General features: G+C 54.5%; 1 protein-coding gene across 17 annotated transcripts; it reads left to right on the forward strand.

Annotated features, from left to right (window-relative positions):
- The first annotated feature begins 2,679 nt into the window (after positions 1-2,679).
- On the forward strand, positions 2,680-16,040 carry Dpf1 (double PHD fingers 1). Of its 17 annotated transcripts, none has more exons than XM_076931111.1 (12): positions 2,680-2,769; positions 8,066-8,226; positions 8,300-8,407; positions 9,815-9,942; positions 10,157-10,246; positions 11,446-11,524; positions 11,676-11,807; positions 12,652-12,702; positions 12,796-12,915; positions 14,065-14,177; positions 14,674-14,785; positions 14,932-16,040. In XM_076931111.1, exons 1-12 carry the CDS (start codon positions 2,738-2,740, stop codon positions 15,000-15,002), a joined length of 1,197 nt encoding a protein of 398 aa, XP_076787226.1. In that variant the 5' UTR covers positions 2,680-2,737; the 3' UTR covers positions 15,003-16,040. The 17 variants fall into 17 exon arrangements, with proteins under 17 accessions (XP_076787226.1, XP_076787278.1, XP_076787261.1 ...); XM_076931132.1 differs by having other exon boundaries at positions 2,683-2,769; positions 14,704-14,785; XM_076931079.1 differs by lacking the exon at positions 2,680-2,769 and adding an exon at positions 6,605-6,741.
- Positions 16,041-16,619: the final 579 nt, after the last annotated feature.

Consider the following 16,619-nt stretch of genomic DNA (forward strand, 5'->3'; position numbering starts at 1 on the left):
AGAACTACGTCTGTATCTCCCCTGCAGGTCCCAATATTTGAGATGTGGCTTCTCCATCCCAAAACACAAGAACATGCTCTGTGGGACAAAGACTGGGCCATACTGCCCTCTAGTGGCAAGTCTTTTCAGTTTCGATGGAAGAGGAATGACCAAGGGTTTAAAATACCTTTAATCCCAGCACTCCGGTTGGGGGTGAAGGTGGGGGTGGGGGCGTGCAGAAACAGTTGGAGTTTGAGGCCAGCCTGGTCTACAAATCTAGTTTCAGGACAACCAGTACTACACAGAGAAACTCTGCTTCTGAAAAAACAAAATATCGATGATGATGGTGGTGGTGGTGGTGGTGATGATGGTAGCACTGGTCCCTGGCATTTAAGTGACAGGACGGTGAGGCATGGATGAAGAAAGTCAGAATACAGGAGGGACCTCGCTCAGTGATCAGGACACATAGGTCAACCAAACACACAGACACACATCACCTCTTGCAGTGGGTTAGGAGCTCCCTAGGGAGATCCCATGGTACTCTGGGAACAAGTAAATACACTCACATTCTGCACCCCACCAGGGACCCCTTCCTCCAACTTGCTATGCAACCAAAGCAGGCCTTGAATTCCTGATCTTCCTGCCTCCACCTCCTGAGAGCTAAGATCACCATGCCCAGACCCCTACTGACCTTTCCTTTGTCTCTGCCCTGAGGCTACAGCCTGGGACTGTCCACTGGGTGATGTCCCTAATACAGCAGCCCAGGCCTGCCCCCAACTTAGGCTGCCCCAGGTGTGTGACAGTTCAGCTGACTACCTTACTGCTTCTCTCTGCGGGGTTTGTCCTCAGAAATGCACAGGGGACGGGGAGTGGAGCACAGGACTAATTTGGGATTTTATTCATTTATTCAGGCAGTGAGGACAGAGCTATGAATGGGACCACAAACCCTTTGGGGCCAGCATTTCCTCTTCCTTCTTTCCTTCCTTCCGTGTGTGTGTGTGTGTGTGTGTGTGTGTGTGTGGCCTCGGCCATCCTGAAACTTGCTCTGTAAACCAGGCTGGCCTCGAACTCAGAGAGATCTACCTGCTTCTGCTTCCTGAGTGCTGGGATTAAAGCTGAGCGCCAGTGCTCTAGTGAGTGGAGGCAGACAATGAACTAAATGATTAAATGTGTACATAGTATAACAGGTATAAAGACTCAGAAGAAAATGAATCACTAGCTCAAGACCAACTCGGTCAACGTAGTGAGAACCTTTGTCAAGTACAAAAAGTAAAGCCAGCTAGTGAGACGGCTCAGTGGAGAAGAGCATTTCGCAGCAACCCTGTCTCTGGGCCTCACACGCTAGGTAGGAGAGCGCCCCCTCCAGTGTGTGCTGCCCTCTCACTACCACTCAAGCCCCATGCACACAGCAGGAGTGCTGAGTGGGCACACACACTTACACATGCACACAAAATAAATACATTAAATATCATTTTCAGAGAAAAGTATGGCAGGTGACTGGCAAACCAATCCTGAGCCCTGAGCTCATCTCCAGGCCCACACATGGGGACCCTTGGGTAATGGGAGTTGGTGATAGGTGTGGCCTGCTCTAAGGAAGAAGGGCTTGGAGGATGCTGGGAACACTGCTTTCTTTGCAGTGGCCTGTGAGATCTTACACCATCCGCGTCCTTGCTCACTTGAAACTTGCCTCACTTTACACTCACCTACAGTACCTTTTATTTTTTTATTTTTTATTTTTTGGTTTTTCGAGACAGGGTTTCTCCATGTAGTCCTGGCTGTCCTGGAACTCACTCTGTAGACCAGGCTGGCCTCGAACTCAGAAATCCACCTGCCTCTGCCTCCCAAGTGCTGGGATTAAAGGCGTGTGCCACCACCGCCCGGCGGTACCTTTTATTTTTGATTTGGTTTTAGACTTACTTTCTTTTCTCTGCGTTAGTGTTTGTGCGCATGCGTGCACATCTCTGTTCCTTATGCGTGTCTGGTGCTCACAGAGACCAGAAGAGGATGTCAGAACCCTGGAGCTGGAGTTTCAGGTGAGTGTGGACAGCCCAATGCGAGTGCTGGGAACTGAACCTGGGTCCTTTGGAAGAACAGGAGGCGGCACTCTTAACTGCTAAGCCAGCTCTCCAGCATTAGAATGTGAGCTTCCTGATAAGAGCAGCGACTTTGTCATTGCTGTATTCCCAGTGCCAAGGAGAGTGCAGGCCCATAGGCGCTATGACAAAGACATTGATTAAACCCTTCTGTTCTAGGACAGCTTTACAAGTTAGAGCCACTCAGACAAGTTGAGACATGAAAAAAAAAAATACTCCTTACGCTCTGCGGGTCAATCCACATCCTTTGGGGTGGTGGTAGTGGTACGGGACTAGATGGTGGAAGAAGCTCCAGCTGGGACCCAGGCATCCCCAGAGTGGGGAGGAAGGATGCTTTAGTGGGATGCCCAACCCCGCCCTGTATCCCCAGCAACCAATGGGTACGCCATACTCCCAACGGCCCCTGGGACGTGTAGTCCCTGCAGGGGCGCCCTCGGGCGCCGACGCGCGCCCCTAGACTCCAGGTCCCGTCGTGCGCCGGGAGGCGCGGGGATTGGCTGAGCCACGCCCCCGGTCCGCCCCGCTTCGCTCGCGCCGCAGCCCCAAGAATGAATGAAATCGTAGCGCGCTGGGCGGCAGAGCGGGCGGCGCAAGCCGGGCTGGGCCCGCGCGCAGCGGCAGCAGCAGCGGCGCCCCGGGCCGGAGGCGGCCCAGTCGAGCGGGCCATGGCCACCGCCATTCAGAACCCGCTCAAGTCGTGAGTGTCCCTTTCCCAAGTCCGGAGCCCCTCCCTCAGGAGCCCGTCCTCCCCCCGCACTCCCCCGGGCCGGGGTGGGGGACGCAGCGCGTGGATGGTATAAATGGTACTTGGGGACCCCCTTGCGCCCCCACTCCCCTGATGACCCTCCACCCCCTATCGCCCCTGGGGTTAGGTACCGGAGCCCTTCTGGATCGCGGGGGCACCTCTTCTTTGTCGCTGTCAGTGAAGGAATGTGCCGTGGGCTAGGGGGTGGTGGAGGCCGTGTCCCCACCCAGAGTGGGGGTAGGGGCTTCACTCGCCTACTCCATCTCTGCTCCTCGGAGTCTTTGGGGTGTCCGGCTTCCCCGGGTGGGTGGGAGGTACCAACCTTTAAGTACGGACCAGGAGCCTCACGCATCTCACCCCGTTCCCCCTCATCAAAGCAGCAGCCTCTTGTCGGGTCTTTCTCCGGGAACCCCGTGGCTGCAGAGTGGGAGCTAAGGCCATCCCCATTTGAGTCCTTACTGTCTCCTCTCTTTGCTCTCGGGTCTTCCAGACCTAGAAGTCCTGATGTCTTGGTCGATTTGGACCGCGGCATTCCTCCTTCTCCCCGCCCATACCCATCTAACGCGAGCACCTCCCATCCCCTTGGGGACCGGTGCCTCCGGAGCCGGTGCTGGGAGCGCCCTCCCTCTCCGGGAATTCCCTCCCTTTGGGTCTGTGCGCTACTCTCCTCTGAGCGCTGGCTTCCTGGGGCCGGGTGACTGGACACCCTGCTGCATGGGTCCGAGGCTAGCCCCTCCCCGTCCCTTCTTAGCTTTTAGCCACCCGATGCCAGCTTCACCTCTTTATATCTCCCTCTCTCCGTCCTTCCTCGGGATCCCAGACTCCCGGGTCCCAGCGCTCTCTACCCCCAACCCCCTCTTTCCCAGGCGGTGACAGCCGGCTCCGAGTGACAGGAGCGTGGCCGCTCCCGCCCTCTCTCCCTGCAGGAGAGCGTCACTCCCCTCCCCCGCTCCCGGCCCGGCAGAGGAGGCGGAGGGCGAGCGCCCGCGGCGCCGCACAAAGGGGCCGGGGCTACCTCCCCTTTTCCCCACCCCCTGCACTCACGGACTTGACCTTGAGCCTGGAGCTTTGGTTTGACAGGGGTTGTGCGCCCCCACCCCCATCCACCCACAGAAGGGTTATTTGGACCAAAGCCCCTCCCCAGTTGCTTCTGGTTTTTGCTGGGGGGTGGGGTGGGGAGGGATGAGAGTTAGGGGGCAGGGATTTACAGTGGAGCAAGGGGGACTGTCTGGTGCCTGGGTCAGTGTGAAGGGGAGGATAGTATGCTATCCTTGTCTCTCATTCAAAGCCACACACACAGAGGTCTGTGTTTTGGAGGGATACCCTGAAACCAGTGAAAATTGGACTTCCAATCAGCGTTGGTGGGTCTGCAGACACGTTGGAGGAAGTGTTGTGTTGTGCCCTCTGCAGGAGTAGAGGGGGCAGCCAGTCTCTTCAGGTTACCCTCCAAAGGGTCTGTCTATTGGGCTGGAAGTGGGGACACACTTGCTCCTAAGGAGTGCCAGAGCCACAGGTCTTGGTGGCCCCACGCCTTTAATCTCAGACGCAGGAGAATTTCTGCCGGTCTGGTGTACACATGAACTCCAGGCCAGCCAGGGCTAGTTAGAGCCAAATCCCCTTGAGAAGAAGAGTCCATTGGCACTGGCTTTAATTTAGTTCTCTCTGGCTGAATTCACACTTGGCTTGAAGCCGGCTCTGGGCCTCAGTGTTACTGTGTGTGGGTTGGGTAGCGTAGCTGTTTGCATTACCTGGTGGGGGCAGCAGCGAGGCTCGGAAAGGCTGTTGAGTTAGTTGTTACAGACTCGATCTTAGGTAGCTCAAGCTGGCTTCAAGTCACTAAATCAATGAGGCTGGCCTGGAGTTCCCGACCTCCCATTGACACCTGTGAGGTGCTGCGATTACCCAGCACTCTCCCTCTTGTGGGTTTTTGTTTGTTTAGTTTTCAAGATACAGTCTTAAAAACTCTCTAGGTACAGTCTGCCATCTCATCTAGGGTGACATACCTGAGCCACAGGACCTCACTAAAAAGCCCATCTTTGTCGAGCATTTTGCACAGAGCCTGACTCAAAGTATTGATGTAAATAGTGACTAATTAGTATTATCACACAGAGCACTGGGCTCGGGGACAGGAGCGTTGCTTGGGCAACTGAGAGGACTGGGAAGGTCAAGTTCTGAGGAGAGTGTGTGTGCGGAAGGGTCTGTGAAGGTGATGGGCAAGGAAAGGGAGCCAGGCCCTTTCCTTGTGGTAGCCTGGGTTTCAGAGGCGACAGGACCTGAGTGTAAGGGTGGTACCGAGGTAGAACTGTGGAGCAGTTTGGTGTGCTGGGGATCTGGGGGGTGGCAGAGAATTGTGACAAGGACCCTCTGAGCTGAACACTGGGCCTGGAGACTGGGCATAATGTGGCATGGTCTGGAGATGATACCAACTGAGGGGTACCAGCACCCCCTATTTATTCCTGCTCAGGACATAAATCAGACACCCTACCAGTGCGGGGGTGGGGGATGGGGGGACAGAGAAGTCAAGGCCTTGGACGCCTGAGATGAGTGGCTGGACCGGGCCATTTGTGGAAGGGAGCTAAGTCTAGTGGTGTATTGTGTGTGTGAAGTGCGGGAAATCTTGAGACTTAGGAGGATGGGTGGACCGCCCCCTGCTGGACAAGAGTGTTTTTGTCTTAACATTTAATATGCTAATTTATGCAGCCACTCCAATCAGAATGCTAAATTATTCCCCAGAGGGTGGGGCTGAGTGTGAGTGTGGAGTGTGTGTGTGTGTGGTGTGTGATTCAGTAGGTCAGCTCATTCTCTGGGGATCTCTTAGGGTAGAGTCTGTGGGTGATGGCGGGAGAGAAAGGGTGAGCCTCCCGTGGGGATGGATGGCAGGCACACGAATCCTACATCCAGACAGCAGTCAGGGGCTGAGAATAGGTAAGGTTTCCTCCCAGTATCTCAAAGTCCTCCTCTGGAAAATGCGGTTAATAAAGGTTTAGCCTGGAGAGAGCTGTGTTAAACACACAGTGGGTGCTAAGTACTCACTCAACAAATATTTGTTGAACACCTACTAATGCAGGATACTATTCTTCCTAATAACAGTGTTACCACATTATGCCTTGGTACATATCAGATCCTCTTTGTAGATATATTTTCTGTGGAATAAATGAATTTTTTAGGACCTGCCAGGTACTAATTCTTGCTGGTGTGGCGTCACACACTAATTCCAGCAGAGGCAGGCGAATTGTCCAGCTTGGGCTGAACAGTAAGATGCTGTCCTTAAAACGGCCACTTACACTGTTGCTATTGTAATCTTCAGTCCCTTGAGACAGGCCCAGAAAGCTTAGGTAATGCTCCCGAAGTCCCTATCAACGAGGATTTGAGCCCAGGAAGAATGACAGCAGTTCTGTAGTCCTTCGTAGGAGTGGACTGAGGTGGCCGCGAGAGTCATCTCTCAGTCACGATGGGTTCTCTAGAGTTTGGAGTGCCAAGTGGCGTCTGGCGTGCTGGTGACACCGCTGAGTGGGCACCTGTGAGGTCCCGGCGCCTGTGGCCCGGTGTGCGTGAAGGTGGGGTGAATGGAAGTCTGCGAGTGTAGTGTGTAAGCTGCCATGTGCGCGTGTGTGCGTGCATGCGTCTGTGCACGTGGGGCTGAGAGTGCGTGTGAGTGAGCGTGTGTGAACGGCTGCGTGATCCTCCATCCCCCCCACCCCCGGGTCGGAGGACCCGCTAGGGACTACCACTCCCGGCATGGCCTGGGCGGCCCGCCCTGCCATTCGGATTGGCTGAGATCCTCGTGCTCCCGCCCCCCGGGAATGAATGGATGGGCGGCCTCAGCGCCCGCCCGACCGCTGGGAGGACCGACCCGGCAGGGACCTGCTGGGGGCAGGACCCGGGGAGCAAGATGGCCACGGTCATCCCCAGCCCCCTGAGGTGGTGCGGGCGGGCACGAGGCGGGGGAGTCGGCGCGGGCGGGTCTGTGCGGCCGCGCGCGCGTGTGTGTATGTGTGTGGCCGCTGGGGGTGGGGCTGGTGGGGTGTCAGGGGGCTGTCACCGCGTGCGGGGGTGCGAGTGTATGTGACTGTGGATATCTGGCAAGAATGATGTCCGACGCGTTGCTCCTGGGCGGGTGGAGGACGTGGGGGAGGGGTCTCCAGGGATTTTTAGGGGAAAGGAGTCATGTCCCCTCCCAGGGATGCCAGTGTTTGAGAGAGGGTAAATGGTTTAGGGAAGCTGGGGCCTGGGTACACTCGAGTTGAATCCACGCTACCTTTGTCTTGGGGTGTGGAGTGTGTTGAGCGACTTATACATTGCTTTTTGTTTTGTAGCTGAATGTGTGGGTATGTATAGGGTTTCTTTTATTCTGCACTACCCATCTGAGTATTTGGGTCTCTAAGTGTGTGCACATGTCTGGCGAAACTGCACCATTTATGTTCTGTGTCTTTGGATGGGGATGTGTGTGGATAAATTTTTGTGTCAACATGGGCAGACCTGACTGTCCCTCTGTTTCCAAGGTGTGTACCTGTGTTTGGGAATGTATTTTAAATTTGGGTTTCTGTCCCGGGGTGGCCATGTGTATAGGTGTACCCTTGTAAATCTCTGTGATTTCTTTGTATTGTGTGTTTGGCTGGAGTGCCTTTAGCTGGATAAGTAAGTGCATATGTAAATGTTTCTAGGGTCCCTATCTTTTGACATTGTGTGACTGTTGGGATGAGTGTTGTGTGGTGTGTTTCCATGTTGTGGGTCTTTGTGGATAATCTGTCTCTGGACACATCTGGGTCTCTGGATACATGACATTCATGGGTAGTTCTATGGCTTCCTTTTTGGTTTGGAATATTTGTGTTCTGCAAGAGATGTGTGTCTGTGCGACAGAGAGAATTTGTTTGGTACTCCTTTGTGAATATTGGGATATGTTTCTCTTTGTGTGTGAATCCCGTGTGGCCATGTGCGATTTGTTTGTATTGGGTGTTTGGCTACGTTCATGTGTGGATGGGTCCCGGTATGTTTTGGTCTGTTACTATATTGTCTGTGAACACTTCTTAACCCGAGACCTAATCAAGTTTTAGGTAGCTGCTTCCCTGCCAGCACCCTGCCCCGCCCCCGGATCCAGAGGGGTGGGAGGAGATGGGGGAGGTGAAGGTGGTCCTGGCCGGCTTGCCCTTTCGGACCAGCGGGAACCCGCAGCCGGGGGAGGGTGCTGGGCCTCCCCGCACCAGCCCTTGCTGACAGCCTCCCGCCCGCTGCTCGCCCGCCCCCGCAGCCTTGGCGAGGACTTCTACCGGGAGGCCATCGAGCACTGCCGCAGCTACAACGCGCGCCTGTGTGCCGAGCGCAGCCTGCGCCTGCCCTTCCTCGACTCGCAGACCGGCGTGGCCCAGAACAACTGCTACATCTGGATGGAGAAGACCCACCGCGGGCCTGGTACCCGCCGCGAGGCTGGGGCGGGGCGGGGCCTGCGTCCAGGGACCTCACTCTCACAGCTTCTCTCCTCTAGGTTTGGCTCCGGGACAGATCTACACTTACCCCGCCCGCTGTTGGAGAAAGAAACGGAGACTCAACATCCTGGAGGACCCCAGGCTCCGGCCCTGCGAGTACAAGATCGGTGGGTGGAGCAGTGTCTCCTGCGCCTGCTGTGGCCCCAATCAAGGCCCTCAGCCCCCCTGCTGCCCGTCTGAACTTTGTCTTTATTATCCTGAGTGTCCCCACAGCAGGCTATCTGTCCCCAGATGTCTTGAGTTTCTTTCTTTGAGTTACTGAGCTGCCAGCTGTACCTGTTATGTGGGTCATGGCGAGCAGGTGTATGGAGGACGTGGTGTTATCTGTGTCTAGATGTATCAGGTCTGACTGTATGTGCTTCCCAGTGAGCTGGGATACACCGGTGTCTGGCTGTGGTTCTTTCTGCGGGTGCTTGAGGGCTGTCTCCCTGTGTGTTTGTAAGATTTAGCAACAGTTCTCCAGCTGTGGGTCTGAGACCCTGTATAATACATTTACATTTATGATTTATAACTGTAGCACAATTACAGTTATGAAGTAGCAACGAAATAATTTTATGGCGGGGGGGGGCACCACAACATGAGGAACTGTATTAAATTTAGGGTCACACTTTTAGGAAGGTTGAGAACCACTGAGTTAAGATAACTCCTGTTTGTTGCTTAGTGTTTTAGAATGTCTGTTCTTTTCCAGGTGTTTCCAAGAGAGAATATGTATCAGAAAGTGTGTGTTTAATTGTGTGCCTGTGGTAGGTCTGTGACTATCTAGCTCTTTGGGGGTAGTGTCTGTGAGAGTCTTTCTGTGTTAGGTGTTTCTTCTGGAGTTTTCCAGTGTGTTCAGAAAAGGCAGAAGTTGGTCTCGTCTCTGTGTGTGAAGGCTGCTTGTATCAAGAGTACTGAGTGCTGACTGGCTGTATTTTCCTGTGTGTGTCAGACCGTGTTTCTCTGTGTAAGTGTGTGGGCACATTTGAGTGCTTCTCCTTGGGGTTGTCTTGAGTGTCCAGGTGTATCTTAGGGCCTGCCTGTGTCTTTCTAATTAGTGAAGGTCCAGATTTCTCTGTGGCTCTGGCTATCTCTTTATAAGTATCTTTGTATCCAAGGGTTTAATTGTATCTCTTCTGTGTGTCCAGCTGAATTCAAAGGTTGGCTGTGTTTCTTCGTGTGGCCAGCCATCTATCTGCATATCTGTGTGTATCCTATTCGAACGTCTAACTTTCTGTGGGTGTATCTGAGGGTCTAGGTGCCTTTTCTCTGTGCAGGTGTTTATGAGGGTCTGTATTGTTCCTGAGGTTTCTGGTGTATTTGGGGTCTGGTCCTATCTTCTTTATCTCGTAGAGCTGAGGGTGTGGCTGTGTCTCCCCAGGGCATGAACATTCTTTCCAGGGCCCGAGTTGAATCCTTATGCCCATTGTTGGCTGAGTGTAGGAGAGCCTGTCCCTGCCACCCCCACCTCCCTGCAGCCTGGGACTTTGACCACAACCTCTTCAGCTGATACCACTTTCCCTGTGGACTGTCCCCAGATTGTGATGCACCCCTGAAGAAGGAGGGTGGCCTCCCAGAAGGGCCAGTCCTTGAGGCTCTGCTGTGTGCTGAGACTGGAGAGAAGAAAGTGGAGATGAAGGAGGAGGAGACCATTATGGATTGTCAGGTAGGCGCCCGTCCCTGGCTGCAGGTAGGCTCTCACCAGTGCCTTCCTGCTCTGAGACGCCCGGCTCCACAGGGCCTCTGGGTACCCTACGGCCCCCATTCTCCCAAAACACCTCTGCTTGTAGAAGGCTCCCTGACCTGCTCTCCCACCCTACCTGCAGCACATCAGTGCCCCCACCTTCTTGACCCCCCAATCTCCCTTCTACTGGGCCCAGAAACAGCAGTTGCTGGAGTTTCCGCATGATCTCGAGGTAGAAGACTTGGAGGAAGACATTCCCAGGAGGAAGAACAGGGCCAAAGGAAAGGTATCTTCCAGAAGCTTCTCCCTCCCACCTCCTCCCCGAGCTTTGTGAAGGAGTAGAGGGTTTTACACCCATTTTTATGGGTGAGGAAATGGAAACACAGTGGATTATAAACAGTTTCAAAAATGGAGCTTGTGGATCAGAACTGTCTTGCAGAGCTGGGTGTGGTAGTCCACACTTGTAATCCCAGCACCTGGGAGGCTGAGGCAGGAGAATTGCTACAAGTTTGAGATAAGTGAATTCCAGGCTATTCTGAACTTCATAAAGAGACCGTGTGCAAAAAGAAATAAAAACAATCCTAAACCAAACCAGCCACTCAGACAGCAACAACACACACACAAACATACACACACACCACACATACACACACACATAACCACACCCACACCATATACATGCACATACCAAACATATACACAAACACATGCAAATATAAATATACACATACAAACACATATGTACAAATATACACTGTACATATACACATAAACATACATACACATGTACACCACACACAAACACACATATATACAAACATATACACATACACCATGCACACACACATACAAATACACCACAGATACACAAACACACATGTACCACATACGACACACACACACACACACACACAAAACCTCCAATAAGAGCAATAAAAAGGTCTTAGAACACACCTTTAATTCCAGCACTGGAGAGGCTGAGGCAAGAGGCTCTCTGTGAGTTCAAGGCGAACCTGATATATATAGTGAGTTCTCGGACAGCAAGGACGGTGTGGAGAGACCCTGTCTCAAAACAACGACAAAAAGAATTATCTTCATAGGTGTAACTGAGAGAAATTCAAAGACTCACAGCTAGAAAATGTGCCCAGTTTTAGTGGGGAGATTTTATTATTGTTGTGTGACTCTGGGACTGAGCCACACCCCCGGTACTGAAAAGAAAAATTTTATTTTTTTTCTTCAGTTTGACTTTCAAGTCTAAATGAAGACACCTACCAAGGCATGCTAGCACATGGCCATAATCCAGAGGCAGGAGGGCCACTGCATGTTTAAGGCCAGCCTGATCTACATAGTGAACTAGCTCAGGCAGCTACAGAATGGGACCCTGGCTCAACAACAGCAACGGCGACGACAAACTCAAAATTCCCAAGAATGATGAGCCCTTTCCTGGATTTCTGGGATTCTTACTCCTAACCCTCCTCCCTACAGGCATATGGCATCGGAGGTCTCCGAAAACGCCAGGACACCGCATCCCTGGAGGACCGAGACAAGCCGTACGTCTGTGATAGTGAGTTCTGCAGAGGGGAAAGAGAGATGGGGGGTGGGACCCAGTGATCTGTCCCTTATGGCTCTTGCCCAACCAGGTGTTGTGATCCTGGAGGCCAGGGTGGAGGAGGTGGCCCTGGAGTCTGACAACCGCCCACTCACTTCTCTTCCAGTCTGTGGGAAGAGGTATAAGAACCGGCCAGGGCTCAGCTACCACTACACCCATACCCACCTGGCTGAGGAGGAGGGGGAGGAGCACACTGAGCGCCACGCCCTGCCTTTCCACCGGAAAAACAACCATAAACGTGAGTTGGAGGGTCAAGGCTGGTGGGTGAGGTGCCAGGGGTGGGGTGGGGGCAATGGAGCCTGGTAATGTTTGGGGACGGGGAGGTGGGGGCACATTTAGACATTGCTGGAAAATCTTCAGCTTAACAGTTCCCTCCCCCACCAACCATAGGGATGCTGGCTCTGGGGTTGCCATGACAACCACCCCTCTCTCTCTCTCTCTCTCTCTCTCTCTCTCTCTCTCTCTCTCTCTCTCCCTCCCGGCCCGGGTATAATATTTCTGGATCTGATTTATTGTTTCAGAGTTTGGAGGGGGTGGCAGATGACTCCTCTCCCTTTCTAGACCCCCCTTGGCTCCATCTCTGCTATGCTAGGGTCCAGGGGCAAGGTCGGTGGCCCCCAGGGTCCTTGACACCCACCTACGGCTGTTCCATGCCATGACAGCTGAGCCTTGGAGGAAGGAGGCTATCTCTCATCTGTCCCTCAAAGAGAGCTTCTCCAAATCCTCAGGCCTGGCCCAGAACCTTCCTTCCATCCTGTAAAAATGTCCTCCTGACAAGGCTTTGCAGAACTGCCTGCTAATCGATGGCCTAGGCAAGCTTACATGGGGGTGCAGACCCAGGCCAGGATGGGGAAGCCGCGGGCTCTTGCTAAGCTAGTTCCTGTCTCCCAGACTTTTACCCAAATACAGAGAACATTTAGTTATCCCAAGAATTAGGGTTCTGGTGAGAATTACTTGCCCTTCCCCCAGCTTTCTTGCTACTTCCCAGTGCCTGGGCCAAGGGTGCGCCCCAGGGGCTGAGGCTGGGGACAGATGGGACCTTGCCTATGGTAAGAGGCCCTTTCTGTCCCCCCCACCCCCAGAGTTTTACAAAGAATTGGCCTGGGTCCCTGAGGCACAGAGGAAACACACAGGTAGGGGCACCTCCCTCCTCCCTGACTTCTTCAGCAGTCTTTGACTGGCACGCCTCACCTGTCCTGTGCCCACCGCTGCCTGCTGTCTTTCAGCCAAGAAAGCACCAGATGGCACTGTCATCCCCAATGGCTACTGTGACTTTTGCCTGGGGGGCTCCAAGAAGACTGGGTGTCCGGAGGACCTCATCTCCTGTGCGGACTGCGGGCGATCAGGTGACACTCACCACATAGTTTCTGGAAGACGGTAGGGGGAGAGGGCAGCTCAGAATCCGGATTTAGGGGATGGGAGGCAAGGGAGTAAGGGCTGTACCCAGCCTGTCCTAGGGGCTGTCTCTGCTGCCGGGGTGGCTGTGCTTTCCTGGCGTGGAGAGTAGAGAGAAGTTAGAGAGGCATTGTGGGTGGGGGAACGGTGGTATGGGAGTAATGAATTGCACCGCCTGGGTGCTGTGAACAGCAGGATTGTGTGCTGTAGAACTGTGGTTAATATAATGTGGTTTTCCATGGAGGCCTCCTGGGTAGTAAGACTGGTCGCTTCAGCAGCGTGGGTAATGGATTGTGGTCGTTACAGTAGGGGCTATCTTTGCAATTTAATACAATAGAATGTGGTTGTTATGTCATGGTGGACTGTGGCTGTGGCTGTGGCTGCTGGCCACTGGGCACTGTGGGCGGAGCCAAGGCTGTTGGGCTGTGTGGGCCGGTGGCGCCTGGCTATGGGGGATGTAGTTGTAACTGTTGGGTGCTGCAGGCAGTAGCTGTTGAGTGCTATGGGTAGCGAATGGCAGGCTCTGTGGGAAGTGCCGTGGGCAGCGGCTACAGGTGTCTTTGAGCTGTGGGAGAATGACTGAGCAGAGTATTGTCAGAGGAAGTTTGTTTGCTGGTGCCTTGGGTTTCAGGGAAGCAAGGTGTGGGGACCCTGTTGTGGAACTTGGTTGCTATAGCATCCTGGCTGGCAGAAGTCGGCGCCACGTTGCTGTGGTTAGCAGGAGGGCCGGCCGCTCTGCTGTGGGTATTGGAATGTGGCTGCCTAGTGCAATGCTTAACAGACTGTGGTGGCCACAGTGTTGTGGGTGGTAGACTGTGGTTGCCACGGCACTGTAGGTAATGGAATGCGGTTGCCATGGTGTTCTGGGGAGCAGAGTGTGGTTGTCATGGTGGCTGAGTAGGAGACTGTGGTGGCCAACACACAGCTGCTTGCCCAGCTGTCCAGCTTCCGGATGTCTGTCTCAGGGATAGGGTCCCACTACAAAGCTCACCTTGACCTCCGAGTCAGGGTTGGGGATAGAGCCATTACCTCCCCAGGGGTCAGTGGCCATCAGGGGTACAATGACTCGCTAACTCCATTCCTGCCCCTCGACCCTCCAGGACATCCCTCATGTTTACAGTTCACGGTGAACATGACTGCAGCTGTGCGGACCTACCGCTGGCAGTGCATCGAATGCAAGTCCTGCAGCCTGTGTGGCACCTCGGAGAATGACGTGAGTGCCCGCCCCACCTCCCGGGCACATCCCCAGCTTCCCTTCCGGCCTGGCTCTGCCACTTCTGCCCATGATGCCTTCCTCACCCATAAACCCGGTGACCAGCATTAGTGTGCAGCACGGTCGTCATTGTCCCCAATGCTCCTTTTATATTCTCCACGGCACCTCCCAACCTCCCTTGAGGCTGGTGCTTCTGTTCCCACTACACAAAGAAGATGCTGAGCTCAGAGAGGGAGAAGGGTGCCTGAGGTCACCAAGCTCAGAAGGTTGTAGGGCCAGGATTTGAACCTGTATGTTGCTCCCGAGTTGGTATCTGGCCCTCTGAACGTCATTCAGTATTCTATAGTTACAAAATCCAGACTGCACCCTATGAGTTGTCAAACAAGGCCAGCGGACTCCACAGCACAGACTGCAGAGCCGGTTTTCTCAGAAGGGCCCCTGGGACCTAGCCCCTGCCCCAGCCCCCCACCCCGGTTTCTGGTGCCCGTGCCCCCAGGGTGCCAGCTGGGCGGGTCTCACCCCCCAGGACCAGCTGCTGTTCTGTGATGACTGCGATCGGGGTTACCACATGTACTGCCTGAGCCCTCCCATGGCGGAGCCCCCGGAAGGTGAGGGAAGAGGTGGGCGAGACATGGGGTGGGTGGGTTGGAACGTTGTCTTCCTGGTGGCAGAGCCCATGTGCTCTGGGTGGGGACAGGTGGGGGGCGCTCTTCATGGGCTGGAGTCTAATTTTGTCTCATGGCTTCCCCCGCAGGGAGCTGGAGTTGCCACCTCTGTCTTCGGCACTTGAAAGAAAAGGCCTCTGCTTACATCACCCTGACTTAGGCCTGGCTCTACTTCTCCAGGACCTTTGGGTGGTGCTATCTTCTGCCTCTTGGAGCTCCTGGCTCTTCCCACCCGGTGTCCCCAGGGGAAGGGATAGGGTGAAGCCTAGAGGGGGGCCAAGGTGTTCTCCCTCTGCAAGTGGAATGTTACCCTGCGGGTGGGCGGGTCCAGCAGGGTCCCTCCTGTCCCCCCTCTTCATCCCTTGACAAATGGGCACCAGGTTTCTGCTCCCCTCAAAGCCATACCCCGCCTCTGGGCGGGCATAGAGGGGTAGTGGATGCCAGCCAGTGGCACGGAAAGAGCCTTTTTCTAAAGAAAAAGACAAAAAGTGAAAAAAAAAAAGGAAAAAAAAGAAATTAATATATACAGAGTCCTATAAAGCCTGGCTGGGTGGAGGGGCACTGTGAGTGTCTGCTGGGGACCTGACTTTACCAGTTTCCTGAATGGCGCCTCCCCACCCTGTTTCTGGAGTTGCAATGGTCTCAACTCCCATCTGAGGTGGGTACCATCCCTTGCTCACACCCAGGCCGGTGGGCACCGTGCCCACCGTGGACACTGCATGATGTGAACCATGGTTTTGAACTCTTCCTGTCCCTCCTTGATAGTCCCGCCCTGCACCCGCCTGGTGCCTGCCAGGCCTGGGGCATGCAGCTGGGGGAGGCTGGTGGGGTGAGGCAGGCAGGCAGCCAGCCCCGCTGCAGTGAGAAGCACAGATTGCAATGGACTCAGTTTTTTTCCCCCCTCCCTTCCCAGCCCTTTCCTTCCCTACCCAGCCAGGCTGGGCTGCCTCCTACCCCCCTCGCTAGCCATTTTGGGGGTGGCAAGGGGGTGTGGTTGTTTCTCGTGGTTGTGTGTGTTTGTTGTTCGGGTTTTAAAAAAGGGAAATTGAGACTGCAAGTGGGGGAGGTGGAGGGTCTGGGGGAGTCTGCCCCCAATCCAGGAGTACCCCCCTTGCCACCAAGTCTCCTTTATTGCCTGCCTCTGCTGTGAATTAACTTGTTCTGTGTATTAAACTGGGCCTGACCCCTCTGCCCACAACTGCTTCCATCTCTAACCTCTCTTGGGGTGTCACCAACAAGGGAAGCCAAGGGGCCTCATTGGGGTAGAGGCTGTGGCTGGCCCCCACCTCTTTGCCCCTACACCATGCCTCCCTCTGGCTTTGTCCCAGCTCCTCCTGTCTTGCTGGAGAGAAGAGGGGGATGGGGTGGAGGGGCTCCCACCCAGCCAGCTGTGGTTGCCATAGCAACGGGCTGCTGCAGCTGCAGCGGGAGGCAGCTCAAAGAGGGAGGTGGGAGTGAAGACTGGGGGAAGGGAGGGCTGGAGAGACCAGAAGGCAGCCCCCTCCCAGGCTAGGGTTCTGAGGTAGCACCTCAGCATGGCTGGCTGTCACTTGGGATTCCCTGTCCTGGGTGTGGCTAAAAGTGGAGGACAGGAGGAGGACTCAAAAGGATTCAAGGAGATGGGTGGGGTGGGGTGGGGTGGGGGTGGTGGGAGTGGAGAACCAGGGCAATGGTCAGGGAGGAAGAGTGTTCTGAGGCCACAGATTTACTGAATGAAAAGGCAAAGCTGAGGAGATACACACATGAAGAGAGTCCCAGGAATTCCGAGGGAAGAGGA

This window comes from Arvicanthis niloticus, chromosome 1, assembly GCF_011762505.2.
Source record: "Arvicanthis niloticus isolate mArvNil1 chromosome 1, mArvNil1.pat.X, whole genome shotgun sequence".
Taxonomy (NCBI): domain Eukaryota; kingdom Metazoa; phylum Chordata; class Mammalia; order Rodentia; family Muridae; genus Arvicanthis; species Arvicanthis niloticus.